A 15,863-nucleotide genomic window follows, 5' to 3' on the forward strand; every position below is an offset into this window, starting at 1 on the left:
ACCTTTCCAAGACACCCAACATCAGCTGCCTGAGGTCGCCGCTGCACAATTGCCAAATGGTGGGGCCTTCCTTCCTTCAGAGTCGCTGGATCCACTTTGTTTTGTTTCTAACAAGAGCCCTGAGGCCTACCAACCAGAGACAGGGGGCAAAGCAGTGGCTCCGAGGGGCACTTCAAAATAAGGATTGTGGTGACTTTGGACACCTTTCTCCTTTCAGCAGCCCCACATAGGAAGAAAATAAAGCCACAGTGGCCAACCAGATGCCCGTGGTTTGCCCACAGGCGGGGCAGGAATGCAGTAGCCTTATCCCATCATCTTCTCCAGTGTACAGAGGCCTGCGCCGTCTGAGGTAATATATAGCCATCATGACTATTAGCCAATGATAGCCATGAAATTGGGGCGCACTCTCCAGTCGGCAAAGAAAGCCTTATAAGCACGTTCCGTCTCATCCCCTCACATCTTCATTGGCCACATCTGGAATGGGAGCTGGATGCAGTGGGGCCATCAATTCCCAGAGGCCCCTTGGCCACCTCTGCGGAAGCATCCCCATCCCCACAGTGGCTTCCCCAGCAGGGGGCAGCCTTGAGCCTGCCAGCCGCTCCCCTAGCCGAGTCCCTGTCTGCCTCTTAATCAAACGAGGCTCTCCGGTGAAAATATAACTCTTCAGGAGCAAACGATAGATAGTGCTTTAGTTCAGCTTTATGACCGGGTGTTTCCTAGATCCAAGCCTGAGCGATTGAATTTTGGAACTGCTGGACAGGAAATAAGCTAATAATGGGGATTTTGCAATGCGCAGTTTCCCATATATGGGAGCGAAAATTTGCCACAGGTTAGTTGCTGACCTCCCGGCTATTTGGGCGAATCTTTATTTATTATTATTATGATAAGAATTCCCTTTGTTCTTCTTGCTCATGTGCATGCTGAGGAATGTGCTGTACACCAGGGTGCGCAACCTCAAGTCACTCCAAAGGCCATTAAAGCAATAATAACTCAAAGGGGCTGCACCACTGCATTAATCACCAGAAAGCATTTTTATTATCATTTTTAAACTCATTACCCCCCATGCTTTGTTAACCTCTTGCTCGCCACAGCACCCTAGAGCAGGCAGTCTCATTTCTCTGATCCATCACAGATCTCTCTGAACCCTCCTTCCCTGTCTCACTTCACATAAATAATGGTTTTTATGCGTCTTTTATACATTATTCGACTTAAGGCATACAGTTAAAGCACACGACTTCCCCAAAGAATAATGGAAACTGTCGTTTGTTAAAGGTGCTGGGAACTGTAGCTCTGTGAGGTAAACTACAGTTCCCAGTATTATTTGGGGGGAACCATGAGTTTTAAATGTATGGTGTGCGCACAGCCTCCCTCTGCATCCCAAAATGCACCTTCTCTCTGCGCCCTGTGGCAATAAATGAATTTGCAATACCTTGTTTGCAACACCTTGTTGTTCTGCAATTGGGCAGTTCTTCTTGAAGCGGACAGTATTAAGTATGCCTTTAGCCACTGGTGTTTTATTGTGCATGTGTTCTGCAATATTTCATTGACACAATAATGGTGCCTTAGTGGTGGATTTGTTTTGCTTTATTCGTTGTTCTGTGATCTTTCCCCAATGCTACTAAATTATCGCTGTATGGAAGGGCTGCTGTAGCACAACAAAAGTGAGAGAAAAATAAACCAGAACCTCTGTGGTATAATGGTATAAAACATTATGGGATTAGAACGGAGCAGGGAGGACTGTGAGGGACAAGAATTTGCTCGCTCCACTTGTCATTGGCTCTGGCGTCCCCTACTGTTGGCCTACCAACCTTCTGCCCAATTATTCCCAATGGGCAGCTGCTGCCGGCACTGAGTAGGCCCAGCCCTCTTATGAACTGTGTGGGCTGACTCATGGAAATCCCAGCGTTCATCGGGATTTCAAGTTTTGAAAATGTTCACAATTCTCCTTGTATGAGAATGTCATTAAAGGCTGTAAAGAGGCATTTGCTGTCTCAAAAGTCATGGTTCCCAAAGACACAGAGAGAAATTATTATTTCATATGCTTTTAGCAGCAAGGATTTTATGTGCAAAATACTGGGGGAAGGCAGGGGGGGGGAAGAGAGAGAATGTCCCTGTCTAAGTGGATAGCTTGTTAAATTATGGGAACTGACAACTCCTGAGCAAAATCTCTTAGTTTCAACAAGGGAAAAAGAAAACAAATGTGAACAAGAACAGGCGATGTTCAAAGAAGTCCAGAAAAGCAGAAAGAGAGGGATTAGCCACCATCCGTTCTCAGTTGTATGAGAAGATATGAATATGAATCTCCACAAATTGTAGACTTAAATACATAAACAAAAGGATTCATCAATGCCTACCTCCAATTAACTACAATTTCTTCTTCTTCTTCTTCTTCTTCTTCTTCTTCTTCTTCTTCTTCGTCTTCGTCTTCGTCTTCTATTATTATTGTTAAACTTAAGTGATTATTTACGTTACTAGGACCAATGTTAATTGCCTAGTTCATTGTTTTGCTGTTGCTGTTTATAATGCTTAGGAGCTGTCCTAAATCACGATTTTTCATTTTGACAGTTCTCCCTCTCTCCTCTCTCCTCTCTCTCTCCTATCTCTCTCCTCTCGCTCGTCTCTCTCTCTCTCTCTCGTGTGTGTGTGTGTGAACTGCTCTGCATTAAGTTACCACAAATAAGCGACCTTAAACAACATGCCAGCTTCTTTACATGTGAAGAATCCACACATCATGGGGGAACTGAGGGCTTTTGAGCAGGACGAAGATGTCTAAATATGTCTCTTTCTCTTTTGCAGTGACATATTTGATGCCATGTTCCCTGTCACACACATTGCTGGAGAGACTGTCATACAACAAGGTAAGCGTCCCACCCTGCATATGTCTGGTGGAAGCGTGAAATGCATTGCTCTATGAACATCCATGTTTAGGGAACATGCTGTGACCTTGGAGCTCAGCTGCTGCCTCTCTTCTACAAAAAGAGGGGCTGAAAGGGTGACTTTTCCAGTGGATAGCAGGAACGTAGATCTTCCCATGCCTTCTGCTCTTGTCCCAATTCCTCCCCCAGCCACTTGCCACCCATCGGGGTTTTCCTGACCTGTATTAAATTGCAAACATGGGTCTAGAGCAGGGATGCGAAATGTGTCCTCCAAGAGTTGCTCTACTGCTACTCCCACAATCCTTGACCATTGGCCACGGGGAATGAAGTTGATTGGAGCTGAAGCTCAACAACACGCTGTGAGCCACGGGTCTTCCAGCCTTGGTCCAGAACCTAGGCCAATGGTTCTCAAAGGGTTTGGCAGGAGAAGATGCCAGGAAGGCTGAAGGTCAAGGACAATCTAATAGGCATTTGAGCATTTCAACGCAATATAGTATAGTATCAAAATAATTTTGTTGGGATATACAACCAGGGACAGTATCCATGCCTCTGGCTATTCTACAGTTCTGCACAACCTATTGTTGTGAGCAGGGATTTTCAACTCTGACAAATAGGAAAGATCAGAAAAGAGAAAGCCTTCTTAGTGTCGATGAGGAGATGAGCATTTTCTTGGTCTTAAATTAGACCTTATAGGAAACGAGATTACCCAGCCAAAGCAAGTTCACACCTCTCACTGAGTTTGTACACATGCTTAAGATACATATCTAAGAGGCTAGTTTATAGTTATATTTTGGGAATGGTTCGTGTTCTTACGTAGCTGCATTGTTTTATACTTTCTATATGTCCCATGACCGTACTTGAAAGTAGTTGTGTTCTATAACGCAACCAAGCACTGCTAGGAGTTGTTCATTTATTTCCCCCCAATGTATTTCTTGTCCATTAAAAAAAAAATGGCATGGCACGAGCAGAGAAGAAAGTTTGAGAACCACTGACTTAGGTTGTTGGGAAAGTGCAGGGAGAGGAATTGGATGGAGAAAGTGATGACTGAGGGTAGGGTTGGTGCCTTCCTACTTCTCTGCCATTTATTTGCTGGAAGAATCGCCTTCCCAGGAGAAGTGACTCATGGGCTTTGAAGGCACCAGCCAGAAGTGTAGCATTTATTTATTTATTTAATTCCATTTATATCCCACCTTCTTCTCCAAGGAGCTCAAGGTAGTGTTCACGATTCTCCCCCTTCACAACAACCCTGTGAGGCAGATTGGGCTGAGAGTCAAGAACTGGCTCAAGAATACCCAGTGAGCTTCATGGCTGAGTGAGAATTTCAACCCTGGCCTCCCAGGTCCTAGGTCCAGCACTCGAAACACTAGCTTTCTGTAGTACTGGCCTTAATTCACTCGAGAAAAGCTGCCTGAGTATCTTTGCTAGAAAGAGAATTAATAAGGAAAAGCTGAAATTGAAGATGTGTTAATGAGAGTTTATATACTTGGCAGTTCATCATGTCATGTGCTTACTTGCCAGATGGCAATGCAGTAAAATACAGGAATACTTCAAAATTTCTAGCGATATCCTGTTGATCATGAATATAGGGGGAGTGGTGGTATTTTGAAATAACCAAATACACAAATTGGAAATGGGAGCTCTTGCCTGGTTCCATGAGTCTGTGCAACAGTATGCTGTCTCCATTTTGGAAATGGTTTGTGAAAACCATCAAAACTTGTTTTTGTTTCCTTGCAGGAGACGAAGGAGACAACTTCTACGTGATCGACCAAGGAGAAGTGGATGTAAGTGCGAATTCAACTCTTCCCTGGTGGAATTTTGTGGTTTTCCTTCAGATTTTATTCATGCTACCTCGAGAACAAAAAACAAAAAAAAAACCTGCCTTATACTCAGACCTCCTGGTCTACTTAGTATTGCCTACACTGACTGGCAGTGGCTTCATTCAGGTCATCCTTGGCATGTCTGCAGGGACAAAGTGTGGGTTGCCACTTGCACGTGCTGGACATTGTGTAGATCTTGCAAAGGAGAGAGAGAGAGAGATTGAGAGAGAAGCAATTTCAAAGGCACATTTAACTTCAGTGTGGACGAGCCATTCGTATTATGTTCGAACCAAGTCATTATGCCCTAAAAAATACTCCTCCTCTTCCCATATGTCCACCCAGCTCAGTTGTTAAAAACCTTGCTTCCATGATAGGTTCTAGTCCGAAAGGGAGCAGCTCTTCGGGGCTGACTTGGCTTCTAAGAAGCAGTTTTCCCACGCGGCACAGTTCGCGAGCCAAGCTTATTTGTCCGCGTGAAGTAGGTTAATGGGGTATCATATGCAAACAAATTACTTTAGAAGCCATATTAACCACACCTGTAGGCAAGACATTTTGCCACTGGATGATCGAGATGGAAGGCTATCAAGATGGAATGCACCCGAGGGGCCGCGAGAAAGGAGAGCAGACTATTTTCGGTAATCACCCAGTTTAGTTTACGTGTAGCTTGCCTCTTCCCATAGAGGAGGAGAGCGGCAGCCTCAGGCTGATGGTTTCATCTTCAGGAATCTCACTGTGCTCTTCAGAACTTGCTCCCAAAGGGCTAAACCTTGAATTGGAAGTGCTTGCAAAGGGAGCCCTTTCATCAAGCAGATGCGAGATTCGTCCTGGCTGTATAGATGCCTGGGCGCCCAAAAGTTCTGTCCCATGCTATTCAGGGAGATGGCATTGTAGATAGGGAACCCTGCTTAGGAATTTTAGAAACACACACACACACACACACACACACACAGGCTGGATTGTGTATCTGGTAAGGGATGGTGTTGGGATACAAACAGATATCCCCTTAACCCCCTCCAGTCTGGAGCAAGCATCAATAGATTCAGGAGAGTGGTCCTTTTTATTTTTTTGTGGGGGGCAAGAACCCCAAAATCCCATGATGTACAGAACATGCCGCTGTACCCTGCCGCTCCAAGAGCAGCTTTTTTGCCTCCTATACCCTATACCATAGGCCATGGGACTATGATGGGCTGTTTAAAAAAAAAAATGAAGGGAAGGGAACGCAATGGACTAGATGAAATGCCAATCAGGGAGCATTCCACTCTGCAATTTTTTTGTTGCAGATCCTGGTGGGTGTTTGTTGCTGCTGTTAATAATCATCTAGAAGATCAGATGCTTGAGGTTGTTGTTATAAAATCCTCTTTGTAGTTTTTAAAAGAAAGCTTTGGAAATGTGATTTGTGTGTGTGTGTGGCTTATTTCGGTACTGGCTAATCTCAGGGACACAGGGATCAGGTTATCTGATGCAGAGAGTCTCTTCCCATCCCTCTTCTATTTCAAGAAGCAAGCGGTGTATTTTAAGCTGCCCAGCAGCTCCTTGCAGTTATTTTAGTGAGCGGCATCTTCTTCTTCCTTTAAAAAAAAAGTGTTTGTTTGTGTCAGGGGACTGTCTAATTGGCATTGTTCGGAATCGAAAACCTCACACTCCGAAAGTCACTCCCCAGGAAATCCGTGTGACTCATTGTTCCTATCAAGGAAGGTAGCAATGCCACGTTGGCGGGTCAAGGAGGAGGAGGAGGAGAGGCAAAACTTGACAATTATCACAAGTGCAGTGTTTATAGACGTTTGGTAACGTTGGCTTTATTTTTAAAACTTAGTGGCAGTGGCACCTTAGCAGCCAGCAGGCTTGCGGAGGCACGAGCACGGCCGGGTATTTACTCTGCCCTGCAGTAAGGGGACAGGCATCAAAATCTGGCACCTAGGTACCCCCCCCAGAAGATCCTGTGCAAAGGCAAGTCAAATTGTGCATGCTAAGAAATGGTGCACATATTTGCTCCTTCTCGCAAGGTCTGCTGCTACTAGCCTCCTCCAAAACTCTACTCAAAAAAGTGCATTTTCTGCAAAGCCTTCAGCACATCCCCACAGTCTCCATCTCTTGCTGAACCTAAGGGGCTGTATTTAGGTTTGATGAGGCCCTCAGCTACTGAAGGTAATGGGGCCCTTTATATGACCAGCTGTCCTTTGTCAACAACAAATTGTCGCTGTTTCTTGTGTTGGATATATGATATATGGTAATTTATGGACCTAATAGGTATCTAAAGCCACTTGCCACTGTTGCTGTATGTAGGTTTTATTTTATTTGTTTTTTATCTTATATTTTGGAAATGTACATCCAGGTTTTTTCCCCTTTAAATTTCTTGGGGCCCCCAAGAGAGTGGGGCCCTAAGCTATAGTCTGTTTATCTTATACGTAAATCCGGCACTGTGCACACCCCATCCATATTTAAGCACACCCCACCCTGGAATAAAACTAGCCTGGAAGCTGTGGTTTTCTCCTCACAGAACTACAATGCCCAGCACCCTTAACAAACTACAGTTCCCAAGATTCTTTGGGGGAAAGCCCTGAGTTTTAAACGGACAAAGCTACACATTGCAGGGATGGATCCTGAGCATATACTACACTGCTGAGCTGTTGCCACTCTACGTGGCTGTCATCAGTCAGCACTGTGCAGAGTGCACCAAAACTTAGTGATAGAGCACATGTTTTGCCTACAGAAGGTCTCAGGTTCAAACAACAGCGTCTCCGGGTAGGGCTGGGAATATCCCCTGCCTGAGACCCTAGGGAGCCACTGCCGGTCCGTGTAGACAGTACTGAGCTAGATGGACCAGTGGTCTGACTCAGTATAAGACAAGCTCCCTGTGTTCGTTCTCCTGGACTAGATGGACAAATAGCCTGACCTAGGATCCATCCATCCATCCATCCATCCATTTCCCTCTCACCTTCCCTCCAAGGAGCTCAAGGTGGTGTATATGTTCCTCCTTCTCTTCATTTTAACATCATAACAACCCTGAGAGGTAGGTTAGGTTGAAAGAGAGCATTTGGTCTTTCGTACCCAAGAAGCTTCATGATCAAGTGGAGATTTGAACCTTAACAAACTCCGTCTGCAGGAGTCTCATATGTTTGCAGAATGGGGCTTGCCTCCCTATCTGCCCCCCCCCATGTACCTCCAATCAGTGGGGGGGGGGAGGACCCCCATAACCATGCTTGGAGAGGAGAGGGGGGGAATCATTCCATCTAGCCTTCTGATGAAACACATTTGCCTTAGTGTGATGTTGAATTCTTCCCCTGGTCTCCCAGGTCCTAGTCCAACACTCTAACCTCTACACCACACTGCATAACAGCTTGGCTTCACTTGAACTGCTGACAATGGCCCCTCTCACAATTGGATGCTATTACTCACAGAATACTTCGAATAAAAATGTTGTTGTTCTTGACACTATTCCTCCTGCATACATACATAGGTTAACTTTTTCCGTTAAGCCTGATTTGCATATGTTTAAATGAGCTGCCCTTGGCTTTTACTCAGAACGATCCATTGACCATGTTCTTTTGAGTCCTGGGTTGCCCTGGAAAGAGGAGAGAAAGGCTGCAGTGTGTGTGTGTGTGTGTGTGTGTGTGTGTAAGTGTAGGGGGGTCAGATCCTGTTGCATCCCCATTTCCATCCCTAGGAAGCCTGCTACTTAGCTATTACAATTGATCTTCCAGTCGCCTTCTTTATTCATGTTCAAAAGTCTCTGGATCCAGAAAATCTAGATAGAGGAGCAGCTTAAGTCTCTTTCCGTCTTGGTGGTCAGACAGTAGCATGGCTTCCTCATGAAGCCTGGCGACCTGCCTAAACGTATCTGGTGAAACATAAATGATGGGCTTCCAGTTTAAAAAAAAAACATCTGAAAGTACCTGCTCCAAATTGTGTGTTTTTGATGGGGGGGGGGGAGGGAGTCCAAGATCCGTATTTCCAAATATAAACCTCCTTCCTGTTGGTTACTTTCATTTTACAAGCCTCGCTCTTTCCCCCTTTTCTTCACTGCATTAAAAAAAAATCACACTCAGCCATTTCACTGTAGAACAGAAAGTTCTGACAGTAAGAGCTGTTCTACAGTGGCAGAAAGTTCTTCCTGATTTTGAGCTGGAATTGCTGTTCTTATAACTTGAAGCCATTGGTTCAGGTCCAACCCCCTGGCTTGCTGCATCTTCCATGTGGCAGCCCTTTAGATTTTTGAATCTATACCATATCGCCTCTCACTCTCCTCTCACTCAATCTCCTTTTCATCACCACCACCACCACCACCATCACCATCAACTGTTTACTTGCATAACTACAGTACAAACCATGCCATATGAAGAACGGTTGAAGGAGCTGGGTATTTTAGCAGGGAAAAGAGGAGACAAGAAAGGAGTTACAAGAGCTGTTTGACATTGGAACGGGCTTCCTCAGGAGGCTGTGAGCTCTACTGCATTTGAGTTTTTAAAGCAGAGGTTGGATGGCCATCCTGCATTGCAGGGGGTTGGACTAAATGACCCTTCGAGTCCCTTGCAACTTTACAGTTCTATGATTCTATGAGAGCAGCTCACAACACCACCAAAGTTTACATAACAAAATATTTTTTTATTTATTAAGAATTTATTAGCATTTTCATAACAAAACATAAACCCACACCCACACCTACATATATAAATCAAATACAAACACAAATAGAATTCTTCTTGTTTACACACTTAGGAAAATATTCTAGTTCCAAATCTTGACAATTGACTTCCCCCACCCTCTCTCCTTCAGTTTTATATCCATATTCTACTTTAATAACATCATTTCTCTAAAAATTTTATTCAATTAATAAAATTCAAACCTTAAACAACAATCTTAATAACAATTCTTTGGATCTTAACAAATTATTCTTATATTAAATCTAAACTATTCTTCTTCCCTTAAACTGCTGCTAATATCAAAAAATTTCGAAATATCCCTTTTCTTATTAAAAATTAAAATAAAGCTTAATGTCTTAACCCTCCGATTTCAGATTACCATAACAGAGCATTTATATTTTATACTTGATAGAGTTCACCCTATCCCCCCTCTGTCCAATGTCCTTCTCCATCTTTCACCGGAACCGCTCCTCAAATTGTCCTCTTTTCTTATACGTCCACAGAACCAGTCCCAAAACCAGACACCGTCCCCAACAGTCCTTGCATCGAGCATCAGGATACACTGTTCATCTTCTCTCGGCTTCTCCCATTCAATGCTGCTTTCTTCTATTTGTAAATATCTTAATTTCTTGACCATCGCTCCCGAGCTCACACCTCGGGGGCTGGATATAACATATCTCGCCGTCCTCGGGCTGCCACCACCGAGGCACGCTTCTTTTTCCGGGGATCGCCATGCCAACTCGCTCAATTTTCCAATCATCTCCATCAGCTCTTTGCCCAAACTTTCTTCCATAGTATCAAGTGTCTGGAAGGTCTCCTCTGTGGGAAATAGATTTTCCTTCAAATCCCCACTCAAAACCTTCAATTTCCGATTAATCAGTTCCAGTTTCAGTATAATAATCCTTTCTTCATCAGTTAGTCCAGAGTCCAAAACAGTTTCAAGAACAAAGCCCAACATGGTGAGGACGGGCATAGGTATCAAATTTCAGTTTCTATTTCAGTGTTGTTCATCATATAGCAGTAACTTTCCACTTCGGTTCAGAGTCTTCGCAGCCATTTTCTCTGAAACCGGGGCGCAAAGACCAAAACTTTCAAATGGGATATTTTCCATCCTCTTCCTCCCCCAAGGGAGATCTATAAAGTCTCACTCCTAAAAAAGTCTTAACAATATATCCATCCAATAGCAACAGTGTCACAGTCTGTTATTTTTCTTGGCTCTGAAGGGAGACAGGCAGACTTCCTTTATCTAAAGCCTCCAGGGTCGTTAAGTCGTTAAGTCGTTAAACTCAGCAGTTAATCCAATCAAGTACTTACGACCTCCAGCTTCTTTCCTTTCATCTCTCAGGGAGAACGTCTCGCTCACCACGGCCAGTTCTCGCCGCTTTTCCGCCCGGTTGGGGCATTTCCCCTAATGGCCCGGCTCCGCATTCCCTTCACCCCCACTCCCCCTTTACAGGGGGAGCGAGGGAAGGGTGCGTTGCCTAGCGGGCCCGCCGGGGAGCCCGAGGCACAGGACGCTCTTCCCGGCCTCACCGGAGCCCCGCTTAGCGGTGGCGGGGCTCCAACCCCCGGGCTGGACTGAGTGGCCTCACAGCCGAGGCAACTCAGCGACCGCCCGTGATGGCGACCTCGCCGGAAGTCCCAAAGTTTACATAACAAAATATAAACATTCCTCAACATTTAAGTTGCAAGGCATAACGAAGTTTAAATAGCCACGGGCATGAGTATTAATAGGCTAATCAAAACATCTAAATAGATATACACTTAGATTGAACAATGCACAAATTATTCATACTAATGCTAACAACAGAAGTAAAAAAATAAAAAACCCACTGAAATAGCAGCAAAAATAATATGCCTTAACCAAATCTAAACATTGCCCCCAGCTACAGCAACTAAACAAGACCCCACCCTGGGTGCCTCTGGGCAGTTGCAGGAGCAGCCTTTGTAGCTGGAGTCACAGAGGGGTGGGGTGGGGTGGGGGAGAAATCTGATTCAGTTTGCATTTAAAGGTGAACCTACCTAATTTGTGCTTTCCAGGCACTATGCAAACCGAAGTACAGTAACCCACCCTCTGAAATTTGCACTTCTCCAAGTTTTGCAATGCCATTCCCCAGCCCAGTTCATTCATGTGTACCCAAATGCACACATTAGGGTAAAGTGTGCATAAAAATGCACCTGTTGGCGAAAATGACCTGCAAAAATGAAACAAAATGCATTACGTTTGGGTAAAATTGCTTTGTGAAAATGTGCCTATTCAGGGAAATTCGCACTAAAAAATGCTGGTGAATTTTTACGAGGATTAAAAGGAAGACACTAATGATAAATTGCTGCAGAGGGGAGGGGAATAAACTGAAAGAACAAAATTGTCAGATTTATTTTTTTTTAAATCTTACCTTGGTCTAGTCCAGCATTCTGACGGGCAATAAATGGCTCTCCCATATCATAGGCAGAGGTTCCCCGAAGACCCATTTAAATAGAGAAACCAAGGATTGAACCTCAGGCTTAATACATGCAAATCATGTGCTTTACCACTGAACCCAACACAGCTCTACTCCAAATAACAAACTTGGTTTCTTGCATTACTTAAATTGGTGTGTGTGTGTGTCCTTTCATCTCTCAAGAAGCAGATTTCTTAAAACTTTTCCCCGCACCCTTTCTTGGGGGGGGGGGAGTGCTCCTTTTGGCTGATATTTTTCACCTCTCTTCATTCCTTCTCAGGAAACCAGAAGGCTAAAATAAGCTGGGACCTTAAATAGACTTCTTCCAAGCGGACAATGTTTCATTCTTCCTCCTCCTTCTTTTTTTAAAAGAGGGAGATTTGCAAGTAAACTTAGCGTGGCTGAACTTTCAGCCCAGAAGACAGGATGACAGGGCCATGCATCATCAATACACTTTGTCATCATCACGAAAACAAAATTTACTGTGTCATGTCTGGCCAAGTATTCAGGTTTTAAACTTTGAGTACAGTGTCTTCCTGTTTCAAACACTCCGGTCATTTGTGTTAGCTCCTCCAACCCCTAAAACACACTCCCCCCCCCTTTCATAAGGCTGATATTAGAAAATGACATTTTTATTGGGGAAGCGAATGCAGCTTCTTAAGTTCACATCGCTGGAGAATTAAAGCATGTCCAGACATCTGCATTATGTGCTTTTTCTTGGTCACTAGAGAAGGGAGCAAGGGTGGTTTCCGAGCACAATTCAAAATGTTGGTGCTGACCTTTAAAGCCCTACACGGCTTTGGCACTGTATACCTAAAGAAGCCTCCTGCCAACCAAGCAGTTCGAAAGCACGTCAAGTGCAAGTAGATAAATAGGTACCGCTCCGATGGGAAGGTAAACAGTGTTTCCGTGCGCTGCTCTGGTTCACCAGAAGCGGCTTAGTCATGCTGGCCACATGACCCGGAAGCTGTCTGCGGACAAACACCGACTCCCTCGGCATATAGAGCGAGATGAGTGTGCAACCCCCTAACAGTCAGGGGTCCCTTTACCTTTACTTTACCTGAAGAAGCATGGCCACTCCAATTGGTCAGTCCAGACACTTAGTTCCAGCACAAGGGGCCTTCTGGTGGTTCCCTCATTGCAAGAAGTGAGGTTGCAGGAAACCAGGCAGAGGGCCTTCTCGGTAGTGGCACCCGCCCTGTGGAATGCTCTCCCAACAGATGTCAAGGAAATAAACTGGGCTTTTTTTTTTTTAGACGGAACTCACCAGAACTCAATTCTGGCACCTCTCAGGTGGGCGCCATTGCCATTCTAAGAGGTGTTCATGGTGAGTTCTGGCACTACTTTTTCTAGAAAAGTAGCACTGAAAATAAACAACTATTTGACTTTTAAAAGACATCTGAAGGCAGCCTTGTGTCAGGAAGTTTTTAATGTTTGATGTTTTCCTGTGTTCTGTGTTTTAATTTGTTGGAAGCCGCCCAGAGTGGCTGGGGCAACCCAGCTGCCCACTCTGGGCAGCTTCCAACATAAAATAAAAGAACACGACAAAACGTCACATATTAAAGGCTTCCCGATACAGCGCTGCCCTCAGTTGTCAATGGAAGCTCGTGGAGTAGGTTACCTCCTTGACATCTGACAGGAGAGCATTCCACAGGGCGGGTGCCACTACTAAGAAGGCCCTCTGCCTGGTTCCCAGTAACCTCACTTCCTGCAATGAGGGAACCTCCAGAAGGCCCCCGGTGCTGGACCTCAGAGCCACTGTCAGTCAGTGTGGACGGTAGTGAGCTAGATGGACCAAAGGTATAAGGCAACTTCCTGTGTGCCTGCGGCCCCAGCAATTGCTTGAATTCCACTTTGCTAATGAAGTTTATAAAGCAGAGGCATTGGGGGGGGGGGGAGGCATCCCTTTTATGCAAGATCTTTCCCCTGTTTCGTGCTGGATTTCTTTTCAGTTTCACAATGGCGGTGTTTTCCTGCAAACTTCCTTGCAGCTACCTTCTCCTCTCCTTTCAAGTCCGACAGTATTGCCGAAACAGAAAAAAGAAGACGCTGACAAGCCCTGGCCCTTGGTTCTGTGCGCGCCAAACTCTACAAAGAGGGTGCTTTGGGGGAAACCCTCAGATGCCAACACACCACAGGGAGCTGAAAACTCAAAGAGCAAATGCAGCCCTTGTACTAAAAGCAAGAAGACTTGAAATTCTGTCCGCAAAGCAGGTTGTTCCACCAATCGCTGCGGTTGTTTTTAGTGACTCTGTAAGGAAATGGCTCAGCTATTGTTTCTGGACTGTTGACTTCCAGAGACCCATAGCATGTGAGAGAGACAGCTATTTTTTGGAATGTGTGTTTTTCAACGTGTATTTTGGAGAACAGTCATTTCCCCTTCAACTAAGTTCCTTCCACTAAATTGGTTTAAAAAATAAAAATAAAAATCTGTGTATTAAACTTGCTTGAAAATTCAAATTTTTAAAAAAATACAGATACAAAGGGTAAGTTATTAATATATCAGGCTTTGTACAGCTCAATAGCTATACATACAGGTAATCTCAATACGTTCTTTCTCCTTTAGGTTTTCTTTACAGGGTTTCCATTACAAAATTCTTCTTTACAGGGTTGTGAGATGAAGAGATGACTCAGAAGTCCTATAGTCTAGTGTACATCAAGGATGGGGAAGGAGGAGGCATTATCCTCTACACTTGTGTAAATACTTTCCTCAATTTTTTTCTCAAATTGGTCCATTATCTTTTGCCCCTGGTTGCCCTTGACTCAATAAAACCAATTTAGTTGAGGGCAACCAGGAGTTTTGTTTTGGAAAAATCTGTGATATTTGCAGACATTCGCAAATTATATTCCTGTGGTGTAGGGATTAAGAGAAAATGGATATCTGCACACCCACCCTTCTCTAGCCTCCATCTGGGAAAGCAAGGGGGCATCATCAGAGTTCAGGAACACATTCCAGGCAGGCCAAAACATTCTGGGTACCAAGCAGGGCCAGTGAAGGGCCACATAGAAAGGCCTGGAGGGCCACATTTGATTGCCAGGCCTGGGTTCCCCCCCTTCTATATATGTTTAAATTAGCACTGGTGAATTATTCTTATCACAGAATCATAGAACTGGAAGAGTTGAAAGGGACACCGAGGAAACCCAGCTAGATAGGGTATAAATAATAAAATTGTTTTCATCATCATCATCATCATCTAGTCCATGGGTGGGCAAACTAAGGCCCGGGGGCTGGATGCGGCCCAATTGCCTTCTCAATCCGGCCTGCGGACAGTCCGGGAATCAGTGTGTAGAATGAGTAGAATGTGCCCTTTTATTTAAAATGCATCTCTGGGTTATTTGTAGGGCATAGGAATTCGTTCATTCCCCCCCCCCCAAAAAAATGGACAGTGGACCGGCCTCCTGCTGAAAAAGTTTGCTGATCCCTGATCTAGCCCAACCCCCTGCAATGCAGGAATATGCAGCTGTCCCATACGGGAATCAAACCTGCAACACTGGCGTTATCAGCACCGTGTTCTAACCAACTGAGCTATCACTGATGCTCACATCGCTTCTCTCTCTCCCTCGTGTGTTTAACCGGTAGGTGTATGTCAACGGAGAATGGGTCACCAGCATTGGAGAAGGAGGAAGCTTTGGAGAACTTGCCCTCATCTACGGAACGCCAAGGGCTGCAACCGTTAAAGCCAAGACAGACCTCAAGCTTTGGGGTATCGACAGGGACAGCTACAGGCGCATTTTAATGGTGGGTTTAAAACCTAATTATTTGCCTAAGTTATTGCTGCTATTTCACTGGTTCCTTTACTGATGCCGTAAACCTGTATGGTGCTTTAGTGTTTTACAACAGAGGTTAAAGGCTTTGAAAATTGTGGGCTCAGTGTCTGCTCTGCTCAGAAAAACAACAGCAGTGCATGGGTTTCTACTGTGATTTGTGGGAGAGAAAGGCACTGTGAACAGAATGCGCCAATTGCGCCATCCCATATTGTCTTTATGAGAAGTGAGATGCTTCCAGCCTTCCCCTTTTGCCTCCAGAAATGTAGCCAGCAGGAAACCAGTCAGGACCTGGCTGGGGTAACGCCGTGGGCGGCCAAACCC

At 44.8% G+C, this 15,863-nt stretch overlaps 1 protein-coding gene across 4 annotated transcripts in view; it reads left to right on the forward strand.

Annotated features, from left to right (window-relative positions):
• PRKAR1B (protein kinase cAMP-dependent type I regulatory subunit beta) overlaps window positions 1-15,863 on the forward strand; it is a 112,265-nt gene that overhangs the window by 45,954 nt on the left and 50,448 nt on the right. For all 4 annotated transcript variants that reach the window (XM_033166949.1, XM_033166948.1, XM_033166950.1 and 1 more), the window contains 3 exons: window positions 2,797-2,858; window positions 4,611-4,657; window positions 15,355-15,513. In XM_033166949.1, coding sequence (XP_033022840.1) covers window positions 2,797-2,858; window positions 4,611-4,657; window positions 15,355-15,513 — 268 coding nt within the window. The remainder of the gene's footprint in view (window positions 1-2,796; window positions 2,859-4,610; window positions 4,658-15,354; window positions 15,514-15,863) is intronic.

The sequence above is a fragment of the Lacerta agilis genome, chromosome 13 (assembly GCF_009819535.1).
Source record: "Lacerta agilis isolate rLacAgi1 chromosome 13, rLacAgi1.pri, whole genome shotgun sequence".
Classification (NCBI taxonomy): domain Eukaryota; kingdom Metazoa; phylum Chordata; class Lepidosauria; order Squamata; family Lacertidae; genus Lacerta; species Lacerta agilis.